Here is a 13,022-nt window from a genome sequence, read left to right on the forward strand (position 1 = left end):
TACTCTTGGCAGCCTGGTGGCCAGCAGAAGCCTCGTTGGCAGCAATCGGCCCCCTTTTATCGTAAGTCCAATTATAGTGGGTACAGTGCGACTCAGAACAGTCGGAATGCTCCGTCAAAGTTCCAATACAACCGTAGGCAGAGCTTTGGTGCTAAGCCTAGGTACCAGCCATATAACCAGAATAAGGTTAAAACTGCAGGAAATCCCAGGCGTCGTCTTTGACGATCCATCTCTTTCTGTTCCGCAGCAGTTAGGCTCGTTTCAACCTGAGCCTTCAGACCTAGTTGAGTGTATTCTATTTAAGGATAGGCTTAGGCCGTTTGCGCGGTCTTGGGCCGCAATAACGACCGATGGTTGGGTCCTTCGAATTGTTGAGTATGGTTATTCAATAGAATTTAAGTCTCAGCCCCCGTTGGGGCAGTTAAAAGTTACTCCCGAATCCCCAGCACTGCTGGAAGAGATTGAGAAGTTACTGAATAAGGGCGCGATTTCGCGCGTTCACTCTTCAATGTTCAACAGGTGTTATTTTTCTCGTTATTTTTTAGTAACCAAGAAAGGTGGAGGTTTGCGTCCAATACTAGATTTAAGGGGAGTGAACAGGTATATTGATTCGAGAAAGTTTCGTATGATTTCTCTTCCTATGATCCTTCCCTTTTTTAATAAAGATGATTGGTTCGCATCAATTGATTTAAAGGACGCATATTTTCACATTTCCATAGCTGAACACCACAGGAAATATCTTGCTTTCATGGTTGGAGAAAGGGCCTTTAATTTTAACGTCTTGCCATTCGGCCTTACTACGGCCCCTAGAGTCTTCACAAAATGCATGGCAGTGGTCGCTGCCCACCTCAGGACTAGGGGCATTACGGTTTATCCGTATATAGATGACTGGCTGTTAGTAGCGAGTTCTTGTGACCGTCTGCGTGTGCATGTTGACACAGTTCTCTCTCTTCTCCAGTCTATAGGTCTTGTGGTGAACAGGGAAAAGTCCCATCTAGTACCTGCCCGCAGGATTCAGTTTATTGGAGCCGTCTTGGATTCAACTTACCAGAGGGCGTTTCTACCGGAGGAGCGTTTCGAGTCACTCAAGTCCCTGGTTGTGCAAGTCCTATGTTCAGGGGAAGTGTCAGCAAGGACAATTCAAGTACTACTGGGACATATGGCCTCTACAACAGCGGTCACGCCATATGCCCGCTTACGTTTCAGACCCATCCAGAACTGGTTTCTGTCAGTGTTCCGTCCTGGCCTAGACGACCCCCATGTGCGGCTTCATGTGCCAGAGGAAGTGCGGACCTCCCTATTGTGGTGGACGGAACCGACCAATGTTACTGTAGGCCTGCCTTTTCAGCCTCCCGAACCATCGAAAGTTGTCACGACGGATTCGTCTTTAAGAGGGTGGGGAGCGCATTTCAATGGCCTCACTGCCCGAGGTCTTTGGACGCCAGAGGAGGCCAAGTTCCATATAAACGTACTGGAACTGCTCGCAGTGGAAAAGGCACTAAAATCTTTCGAGATGGAATTGTTGGGAGAGGTAGTGCAGGTGATAACGGACAACACTACGACAATGTTTTATATAAACAAGCAAGGGGGAACACGGTCCCGGACTCTGTCAAAACTAACAATGCGTATTTGGGACTGGTGCGTAGTGAGAAAGATCCATCTGATGGCCGTTCACCTCCCGGGGGAGGAGAATGTTCTGGCGGACACGCTAAGCAGGACACCCATTTCGAGCCACGAGTGGTCTCTCAGTCAAGAGGAACTCAATATGATCTTCGGGATCTGGGGGGTCCCGAGAATAGACCTGTTCGCGTCGAGGGAGAACGCGAAATGTCCCCTCTTCTGCGCACGCAGAAGAGCCAATCCAGCGCAGGGGTGTCTGGGGGATGCATTCCTTCTCAAGTGGTCAGGAGATTTCCTTTACGCATTTCCTCCGTTTCCCCTATTGGTGAAAGTCATCTCGAAGTTAAGGAGGGACAGAGGGAACTGTATCCTAGTGACACCATGGTGGCCTCGTCAACCATGGTTCTCAGTTCTTCTCGGAATGTCCAACGGGAGGTACAGACGTCTGTCGAGCAGGACAGACCTCCTGACCTTACAGGACGGAAGGGTTTGCTACCCGGACGTTCACGTGCTGAGGCTCACTGCCTGGAGGATTGCCCCAAATAATTAGATCTTACCTTAGGTTTGTCTAGTCCAGTTAGGGCTATTTTAGATGCGGCACAAAAACCGTCTACTAAACGTTCTTATGTTTATAAGTGGGCTCGTTACACAAAGTATATGTTAAGTAGGGGCTGCGACCCTGTTAGAGCTCCAGTTTCAATAGTGTTAGATTTTTTGATTTCATTATCTGACTTAGGTTTGTCGATCTCATCATTAAAGTGTTACATCGCAGCCATTTCATGGTACAGAAGGAAAGAAGGACTGCCCTCCCTTTTTGGGGAATATTTAGTTAAACTTTTCCTCAAAGGCTACAGAAATGTCAAACCAGCAGTTGCCCCTGTAATTCCCTCATGGAGTTTGGAGATCGTGCTATCATCTCTTCAAAGTGCGCCTTACGAGCCTATGGCCACGTGTGATATCTCTCATCTTTCATGGAAAACTTCCTTTCTGGTGGCAATAACGTCGGCTCGGCGCGTTAGCGAACTTTGCGCACTTAGATCAGATGAACCATATCTCCGGTTCCACAGGGATAAGGTAGTGCTCCGTACAGACATTGCCTTTCTTCCCAAGGTGACATCACATTTTCATATGTCACAGGAGATCATTTTGCCATCCTTCTTCCAGAACCCAGACTCCCCTTTGGAGCGTAGTCTCCATTTGCTTGATGTCCGCAGGGCGTTGGCGTTCTACCTTAGTAGAACTAAAGACATAAGAAAAACTCCTAAGTTATTTGTGAAGTATAGAAGAGACTCCTGCGGTTCTCCTGTGTCATCGCAGCGTCTATCCTCATGGATAGTTTCTGCAATCAAGTTGGCGTATCAGAAATCTGGACGTGAGATTCCATCTGCCGTGAAAGGACATTCCACAAGAGCAGTATCTACTACGGCAGCATTTTGGAAGGGTGTGCCCTTGGACGCCATCTGTCGAGCTGCCACATGGTCAACGCCGCTGACTTTTGTTTCACATTATAAACTTGATTTGATGGCGAAGAAAGATGCGGCGTTCGGTCGAGCAGTGCTTTTTTCTGCGGTGGCATGACTCCCGCCATCCAAGGTGGGTAGCTCGCTAGTCTTATACCATTAGTGCGCATTCACAGCACAGACACGTAGGGAAAATGAGAGGTTGCTTACCTGTAACCGTAGTTTCCCTAGTGTTGTGCTGTGAATTCGCACGGCCCCGCCCATCCTCCCCGCAGTTTGTCATGCCTCCTCCTTCTGGCTGCTTTGGCGGCGGAAGAGATCTGGAGGCGGTTGGCCTGCCGCGGGCTATTTATGCTATCTTGGGGAGTGTGCGCGGGGCCAACCGCTTTTTCTTTCAAATTTTAACTGAAGATTCCGGATGTGACTGCGCATGCGCAGAGAGAGTACCATTAGTGCGAATTCACAGCACAACACTAGGGAAACTACGGTTACAGGTAAGCAACCTCTCATTTATCATCATCAATGTTATTTGTTAACCACTTCTCCCTATGAGTTGAGGAAGAATATAATATTGTCAAAATACACTGAAATGTGTGTGTGTATAAAAATCCATGGGACAAAGATTAAAATACCAGTACTAATAAAATGTGAAGTTAAAATTTGATGATATTAATAAAAATATTCAGTGGCACACTTTCAGTGCTTTCAAAGCAAAAGTAAAGCTCTACAGCCTAGACTTGTAGCTGCCATGAACATTGCATATACGAGAAAGTGAGATTGCTATGGAAATATATAAAATAAAAATGTAATGTTTGTTTGTGGGATTAGCATAACTCAAAAACCTCTGGGCGAATTAACCCAAATTTGGACACAATACACCTATCAGGCCAACAAGTGACCATCACTTATAAAAACACTGTAAAACTCAGCAGAAGAGACTTAAAAAGCAAAAAAAAAAAATACTAAGTGCATTACAACGCAGGCGCAAAACCACATATATACACAAATATATACATACACATGTCCACACACAAAACACATACACACAGACTGGGCCCCAGCAATGCATGGCAGGGGACGGCTAGTATTTTTAAAACAAACTAGGAAGTTTGAACAACACCATTGCTTTGAATAAACCATTGCTTGATTCTGCCATGTTGGCATAACATATTTCAAGAATCATTTGATGGTTGGATACATACCATGGAAATGAGGATGTTTGTAATTGTTGCCCACACAAACGTATAGAGCAGTGGTTCTCAAACTTTGATTCTACAGTTATTTTGGATTTTGAACATCAGGAATTCTGGGAGTTGAAGTCCAAAATATCTGGAAGACCAACATTTGGGAAACACAATTGTACAAAGTACAATTGTACAAGTAGATCTGAAAAGTATGCTGGATCAAGCTGATGCAGAAGTGAACTGAAGTGCTTTGTGAAGCATTTTTCAGGGAGAAATGGTATTTGTACCATTAACATTGAAGCTGGACTCTTGTTTCTCATCAGTAGCCTTCATCAGTTACCTTGGAGACATTGGTCCTTGACTTTTTGCTATAGGGGTAAAGATTAATCTGTTGCAAGGGCCACAACCTATGACTTTTTGTGTAACTTTCTGTGAAGATGTAGACTTTGTAGTTTTGGCATTGTTTTGAGTATTTTTTATTGTATTGTCGAAGGCTTTCATGGCTGGAATCACTGGGTTGTTGTAGGTTTTTTTGGGCTATATGGCCATGGTCTAGAGGCATTCTCTCCTGACATTTCGCCTGCATCTATGGCAAGCATCCTCAGAGGTGGTGAGGTTTATTGTTATTATTATTATTATTATTTTATTATTTGCATTTACCTGTTAGAATAGAGTTGACTTCCAAGAAAACAACATATTTCAGCGTGCTGCTGGAGATTGCATATTTCATAACTTGTGATTGGTTTTTCGTTTTGATGAGTGATCAGTTGATTTGACAGTTACACTAGTGACTGTCTTTTTAAAGTACTGTTCTTTTCTGTGTCTCAAACAAATGGGTTTACTGAACCTTCTAGAGTTACTATGTAACCTCTTTGGCAGTAGTTCCTCCTCCCCGCCAATGTTACCAGCTGGTGTCCCACTAAAATATGTAGTTCCCTTTTGTCTGCCACAGCAGCATTATATTGAAGGAACCTTTGGTGGGTTGTTCACTTTTTTTGACTACATTTATTTTTTGCTCTGTTTATATTGCATTTTGGCCTTCTTACGGCGTGATAGATTGCATCAAGTCTGCTCAGAACTGCTCGTCCTCTTCGTATTTGAACTTGAGTTCCTTAGTGAGGCCTGCTCTATACAGCCTTATACTCCCTGATCAAGATCATTGCCAACTTGTCTGTAAGATTTTGAATCCAACCACCATGAGGATAGTGGGTTGTTGCAGGTTTTTTGGGCTATGTGGCCATGTTCGAGAAGCATTCTCTCCTGGCGTTTCGTCTGCATCTATGGCAGGCATCCTCAGAGGTTGTGAGGTCACAACCTCACAACTTCTGAGGATGCCTGCCATAGATGCAGGCAAAACATCAGGAGAGAATGCTTCTAGAACATGGCCATATAGCCCAAAAAACCTGCAACAACCCAGTGATTCCGGCCATGAAAGCCTTTGACAATACCACAAGGATAGAGTTCATTTTTGGCGATATGGCTATAGGGAATGATTGTTATCGGTTTTACCAGAAGATATCAATGTACTTTTGATATGATCACTCCCTATCTTTGAAGCTGGCTTATAAGAAGTATGAGCAAGATTGGTATCTTGCTCATTGGAAGCATCCACTCTATCACCATTGTCACCCACATTGCCATCATCATGATCTACTTCACCACCACTTCATCATCAGCAGAATCCGCTTCGCCGTTCACGTTTGAGACCTTTATTCACTTTCCTTCTGGACAAGAGATAGCACACACTATTTAATGGTGCTGCCAGTATTGCATGGTGTGTGCAAGAAACATCCAAGTGCTCCTTGGTTCTACGACTGTAGTGAAATTATACATGAGACTTGGGCTGTGCCCTCTGCTGTTGTGGTTACTCACCTGCTTCAATCTGCTTCCTAAAGTTCCTCAGCTTCATCTCACCATACCTTCAGAAGTGGATCATTCCAAGTAACATGAAAGGAGGCATGCCATCACTCTTTTTCATTCCACAGTGTCATTGCCATGGGTGCTTCATGGAAACATGGGGAACTAACATGGATGGCTTCTTTGTGAGAGACACCTGACAAGAGCATTCTCTACATCAACACTTTCAATATATCGACCATGGAGAAAGCCTTTGAATTTCTCTTGCAAGGCATTGTTCTTCTTGTAGTCCCCAACAACACTGTGGTGGTCTGCTACCAGAACAATCAGAATGAAACAAAATCAAGCACTCTGCTCCACCTCATAACCAGTCTGTGTGATTGATGTATCCATCTCTAATTTCAGCAATGAAGAGTATGTATTAGTGGATGCTCTCAGGAGGGCACCTGTCTCTTGTCACGAATGGATGCCCCATCCCAACATCTTTCAAAAGATCTTCATGAGATGGAGGTTTTGGAAATTGAACTGGCAGTGTTAAATCTACTGCACCAGGGCTTGTCGGAGAAAGGGATCCTGTAGTGGTAGCTTCCTGTTTCTCTGCAGTGGCACTGTCCTGTACACTTTCACACCATGTTGTCCCAGATAGCCTTGGTTCCCTTTTCTCCTGCACTTTTCTCAGGGCATCTATCTCAAACTTCCAGTTCATCCAGACCTTTTGATAATGCACAACAGGCTAGAGTTTCTTTTCTCATTGTTCAGTGGAGATCTGTATCTCTCTTCCATCATTTCTTCCCTCTATGTTTATATGACTGCTATCCTTCACAAGTCTCAGAGATTCTTTGTCTTCCACTGTTCTCATTGGTTTCCAGGTGGAAGGCGGTCCCGGTTGGGGTTGGCTTGATGCGCCTTCCTCTTGGCATGTTTCTCTCTTTCACCCTCCATTTGTGCCTCTTCAAATTCTACAGCACTGCTGGTCACAGCTGATCTTCAACTAGAGCGCTCAAGGGCCAGGGCTTTCCAGTTCTTGGTGTCTATGCCAGAGTTTTTAAGGTTGGCTTTGAGCCCATCTTTAAATCTCTTTTCCTGTCCTCCAACATTCCGTTTTCCATTTTTGAGTTTAGAATAGAGCAACTGCTTTGGGAGATGGTGGTTGGGCATTCGGACAATGTGGTGGGTCCAGCAGAGTTGATGGCGGAGGATCATTGCTTCAATGCTGGTGGTCTTTGTTTCTTCCAGCATGCTGACATTTGTCTGCCTGTCTATATACCACATTTGAGAGAACCTTGCTTTTTTCTTGGTTTACATTATACTCCCACTGTATTGAGTAGCTTTCTAGTCTCCCATTTGTGTGAAGCAGAGGGACCACAAAGAAGGCGAACGGGTTGCTATATTTCTTTGGGTGGTTATCTATGAAGTCACTCAACACCCTCCCTTCCTCCCCACCCTTGCTCTCTCTAGCATCCAGAGATTGACTGGGAATTAGGATGTTCCCATGGACCAGGGGAGAGGGGTGACCCCCAAAACTCTTATTTAAAAACTTTAAAAGTTTTCAAAATACACACTGTGTTGGATCAGTAAGCACATTTGTTCACAGATTACTACTAGAAGAATGACTGTTATAGGTAAGCAATCTGCCCTTCTGTAATTTGTGTGGGTGCTTTTCTATTTTGTAAAGCTTAGCCAGAAGTGTGTTTGTGTGTGTGTGTTTGCAGAAGAGGTGTTCTTTCCCCTCCAGAGCTCTATTGATTTATGCATACATGAAGCCAATAATGTCCACGGAATTTAAATGGTCAGAGTAAGGAAAATTCAGTTTATGGGTGTCATACAGCATCTAGACTACTTCTTTTGCATCTCTTGATGCCTCCGGGGCATGTCTGCAAGCTTCCAGGCCTCCTCAATTCTTTTTAAATCTGTTTTTTTTTTCTAGGCTCAAAAAATGTCGCAAGATAATGGTACCCATTTGTAACTGCTTGAAGCAATGAATGTAGCTATAACAGTAAAACATTTTCCACAAATAACAGAAATTATGTATTTGTGAATGTGTATGAGGAGTTTTTCATAGGAGATAGTTCATAGGGGAAGCTATGTTGCTTTATCTGGATCACTGTGGATGTTGCTATGGAAGCATTTTCACTCTAGAAAATTCTTCACATGGGTTATAGCATGGACTAGAGGATAAGAAAAGATGAAGATGGAATACTTTCTTCTCTAAATGAATAGATTTGGAGCTTCAGCTGCTACTAGATCGTGTATTTTAATTTACCGTAATTTGGCTCTTTAATGTGGATATTTTTGGTACAGTCTTCAGGGTGAAGTACTTTTCACCAGCTTAGACTATTATTCCAGTTTTGACATTTTCTAAACAGAGAGAGATACATCTAGACAGATCTAGGTTGAATTATTACAGTTTGTTGTTTGTAGGCAACGTTATACTGATCAGAATCCTGAATTGGTTCAGAATATTTCACCTCCATTATTGATTGAAATGGAACAGTTGGACTATTTTTAAAAGTTCTATGCTGTTCTGGAATTTTTCCAGGCACAGTTTAACATTCTAGTAGTGACCTTTTCAAGTTCAAAATGGCATGGGACTAGGGAAGGAAAGGATTGTGTTTTATTGTCCCTGACCTTTGAGAACTGTTTCTAAGATCTGAAACTCAATCAGAGGAATATTAACTTAGAGGGCCTTTTCAGTTTGCACTTAAATTCAGAAGAGGCTTTCTAGAGAGATTTGAGAGGTTCCTATATCATTATTTTATTATTTGAAAAAGGTGTTAATTTAACTTCTCTTAGTGGGTGTTATTGACTACAATTTTACTGATTTGGTCTGCTGCTTGTTCATTGTTTGGCGATTATGTTTTTATTTTATTGTCTAAAATGTTATAATACTACAAACTCTTTATAGATCTTTATAGATCTTCAAAACAGTGTGTGTGTGTGTTATTTATTTAAGATCTTACTACTGTTTATGAATGTAGCTAACTGTTCTGTGATCAGCATAAAGACTGATCGAGGCATTTTAATCTATCTGCTAGACATAGTGCACCAAACACATGTCTTAGAGACCAAATAAAGCCTTTTATGGGTGTAGCTCATCTACTTCCTGCTTTCCATGAAATCTAGGGTGCACTGCTTATTGATGTGAATTAGTGGTTTTGTCAGTCATTGCTTCTGTATACCATGCCCCTATTTTTCCTTCCTGGGACATCTTGTTTGGTGTGCTGGTATTTGCTTATATCTCTTTTTAACAGGTGCCTTTTTTCAGGTGAGAATGCTATTAGAGTTGACAATTCTGGACCAGATGGTCTTGTGATCTGACTATTTATAAGGCAGGTCCATTTGCTCATATGCTCCTGGGATCCCCAAGACACAGTATATGCATGCTTAATACTCTTTTCTGTTCTCTCATTCAAGCTATAAGATAGACACCATCAGTGTTTAAGAAGAGGTGAGCTTCTGCAGAAACAACTTCTCATTTTAGCAGTTTTACTGTGGAATTGAAGTAAAGTAGATTTGTTGGTTTTCAATTCAATTGGAAGTGACATTTATTAATGGAAAACTAATGGCAAAACACCTGGGCATCCCTTGAATAAGAAATTCGCCTCTCCAGCTATTGAATTTGCCATCCTTAAATTCAAACGGTGAAGATATTAGGCAGCTGTATATAAGTTGTAGTTAATGTATGATTTTAAACCTGGTGGAACTATCTTGCACTCAGTTTCAAGAGTGAATAATATATTGGAATTCTGACAGTTCTGTGGTGCTGCTGGTATAGAGTTAAGCAGCAGGGTGCTTAAATATTCCTTTTGTGGTTTCTTATGGTGTCCCTCATGTTGAAGCAGACTGCCTTGTTAAAGGAAGCGCGAGAATGCTAATGCAGAATGCAGCCTTGAGGCTTCCCATATGCTCTTAAAATACACAAGCATCTGTATAATTATACAAGTTTAACTTCCTCGGTGCTTAGCCTAGTATAGGCAATAGTGTATTTCAGGCTGTAAATGAAACTTGCAGAGCAATTTTGAGGCACAATGTGGACTATCGCATTTAAATGGAATATATTGCCAATTTCACTCTGCTCCTCCATCCCCAGTTATCTTTTTGTTTTCTTCCTTTCCAATTCATCTTGTTTTCCCCCTCCTTTTTTAGGAAACATGCCTTGAATTGCCATCGAATGAAACCTGCTCTCTTCAGTGTTCTATGTGATATTAAAGAAAAAACAGGTATGTTGGTGTTTTGATCCAAATGTTGTTTCTAAAAATTGATTCCAGAGCAACTGAGAATGCTCTTTAAGCGCAATAATAACTAGACAGTTAAAAGACAGTGGTGGTTCTCCAATAACTTCAGCTGACACTGTGAGACCTGACCTGCACTCCAGCAAAGAATGACTACTGAAATCTTCTTGCCTTCATTAGGATGTTAGCATGATAAAGCATTAGATGTGTTCACATGCCATGGTAAGCTATGTTTATGTTAACATGGTATGTTGCTTAAGCTATTATGTGCATGAAAGACAAGCGAAGAAATTGTGTCCTGTGGCCCCTTTCTACTGTTCCTTTTGTTAGCTCCTATTTGAGGATGAGCAGCTGGGGAAACAAGTCATGGAAAAACAGTTGCAAGTTTAGAAATGACAACAAGCCATATTTTAAGCAAGCTAGAGTTTGTAATCAAGTCAGGAAACTGTATTTTCATATTATAGTTTGTGCTTGGTTAACACACCATACCTTGTATCCAGAGGTGAGTTCAAACATAACAATTTCAGCAGCTCACCATGATTTGTTGTGAAGTGCCGTCATGGTACCGGTCTTGAATTGTCATGGAATCATAGAGTTGAAAGGGGCTTCATGGGCCATCGGGTCCACCTCTCTGCTCATTGCAGGATTTCCAGGATCTGACCTGAGTGGGTTAGAAAATTGAATCGTTCCATGCTCCAGTGTATACTATTTGTATTTTTCTTCAAATGATATAAATACTGACATGAGAAATCCAGGACCCATCTACTGATCTCTTAATGTAGTATCAAACTGGTATTGAAGGAAGTGGTTTTGCTCTGCAGATGTTTGCATAGGAAATCCTGAAACCAGTTTGATGCATGGATGGTGATTTCACAAACTGTAGCACACTGATGCACATTCAAAACTTTCTTTCATACAGTTTTGTGGCCATTTGTTATTTAGCTCCCACAGTTTGAAACTAGCTTCGAACTGTATTAAATTGTGAATGTAGATGGGGGGTAAAGATGCCTGTTGGGTTGAGTGATCTTTGAAAACATTTGCCACAACGCGTCATGCTTACATTTTAACCTCTCACAAAAAAGAATGGTTTTTTGCTTGATATTACCCGTTTTATGCCATTCAGTGGCAAAAACCAGTCAGCAACTTTTTAGCTTTTTTCCCTTATCTTGTTAACACTTTGTATTTGCTCTTTTCAGTTGATTGAATTTGGATTTTATGTGAGGAGGTTGTTATATTTACAACTAATCTAATAGTACATAAACCTCCTTTTTTAATGGACAAGCAACTTGTTGACACTGAAGGCCACAGTGGAAATGTCTTGCTCTAGAGAACCGTGGCTAATTTGTATGATTTAATTTCTGTATAATGAAATGTAATTTGCATAGCATTCATATTAACACAATCAACATGATAATGACAGGTGTTGTGTTCAATGCTGTGTCTGGCATGCCACTCTTTAGCAATCTCAGGTGTCATGACATAAAGATCTGCAAACAGCAGATAATTGTTGACAGTCATTTTGGACTGGAGGGCAGTGTCCCGAAATTCATGTGAACTGTGCATCTCTCATGCTGTTCTTTGCCTTTTCAGTGAATAATTCATGCATCTTAGCAGATGGGTACAAAGGCTTTAAAATCTGTCCCTGTATGCCAAAGCATGGCTTCAGTGGTGGGCCTAGCCAGGTACTCACCTGGAGGAAATTATAGTTTATCCAAAGCTATGTGTAGGGCTGTGACAGATGGCTACATTGTCTTCCAGCCATATGGGAATAATTTGAATGGTGTAAATCAGATACCCATGAAGACATACTATAAGGTACTACATTGCAGAAAGCTGGCTAAGAATGAACATATAATGCTCTCATTTGAACATCTACCATGTCTTTCTAGTGTTCTTTTGCCTTTCCTATGGGAAACCATTCTGTATAAGCTTCAATACTGGGAAAAGGAGCTGCCAATGAGCACTGCTGTATTTTTGCCCAGTGGAATAATTTCTCCTCTTGTTTTAACTATAAATAAGCATCATAGAATCATGGAGCAGGAAGACACCAAAAGGGTCATCCAGTCCAACCCTGTGCTGTGCAGGAATACACCATCAGATGGCCATTCAGCCTCTGTTTAAAAACCTAAAAAAACCCCTAGTATTCTCCTGCCTTAGTGTCAGGAAGTTCTAAGTTCTATGTGGACTCTCTTTTCCTGTAATTTGAATCTATTGCTCTGTGCCCAAGTCCCAGGAGCAGCAGATATTAAGCTTACTATCATGTCATCTCTTAACCTTATCTTCTTCAGAGTAAACATACCCAATTCTCTAAGACAGTGGTTCTCAAATTGTGTTTCTCCAGGTGTTTTGAACTTCAGTTCACACAATTCCTAACAGCTGGTAAGCTGGTTGGGATTTCTGTTCTAAACCACTTCTCATAGGGTACGGTTTCAGGTGTTTTACCGTTTTGATATCCATTCTTTAGACATGTTCCAGCTTGTCAGTATCCTTCTAGAATTGTTGTGCCTAGAACTGGACACAGTATTCTAGGTGATATCTGACCAAAGCAGAATAGAGTTGCCCTGTTACTTTCTTCAATCTAAACCAGGGATCACCAAACTAAGACTCGCTGACTGGATAAGGTCCTCCAAGGTAATTTACCCAGCCCCCACCCTAAATCTTGGACTTAG

The 13,022-nt window shown here is 41.9% G+C and overlaps 1 protein-coding gene across 1 annotated transcript in view; it reads left to right on the forward strand.

Annotated features, from left to right (window-relative positions):
• The window catches only part of PBX4 (PBX homeobox 4), a 46,500-nt gene that overhangs the window by 12,234 nt on the left and 21,244 nt on the right, over positions 1-13,022 (forward strand). The window contains exon 2 of the mRNA XM_060763861.2: positions 10,268-10,341. Coding sequence (XP_060619844.1) covers positions 10,268-10,341 — 74 coding nt within the window. The remainder of the gene's footprint in view (positions 1-10,267; positions 10,342-13,022) is intronic.

The sequence above is a fragment of the Anolis sagrei genome, chromosome 2, assembly GCF_037176765.1.
Source record: "Anolis sagrei isolate rAnoSag1 chromosome 2, rAnoSag1.mat, whole genome shotgun sequence".
NCBI lineage: Eukaryota > Metazoa > Chordata > Lepidosauria > Squamata > Dactyloidae > Anolis > Anolis sagrei.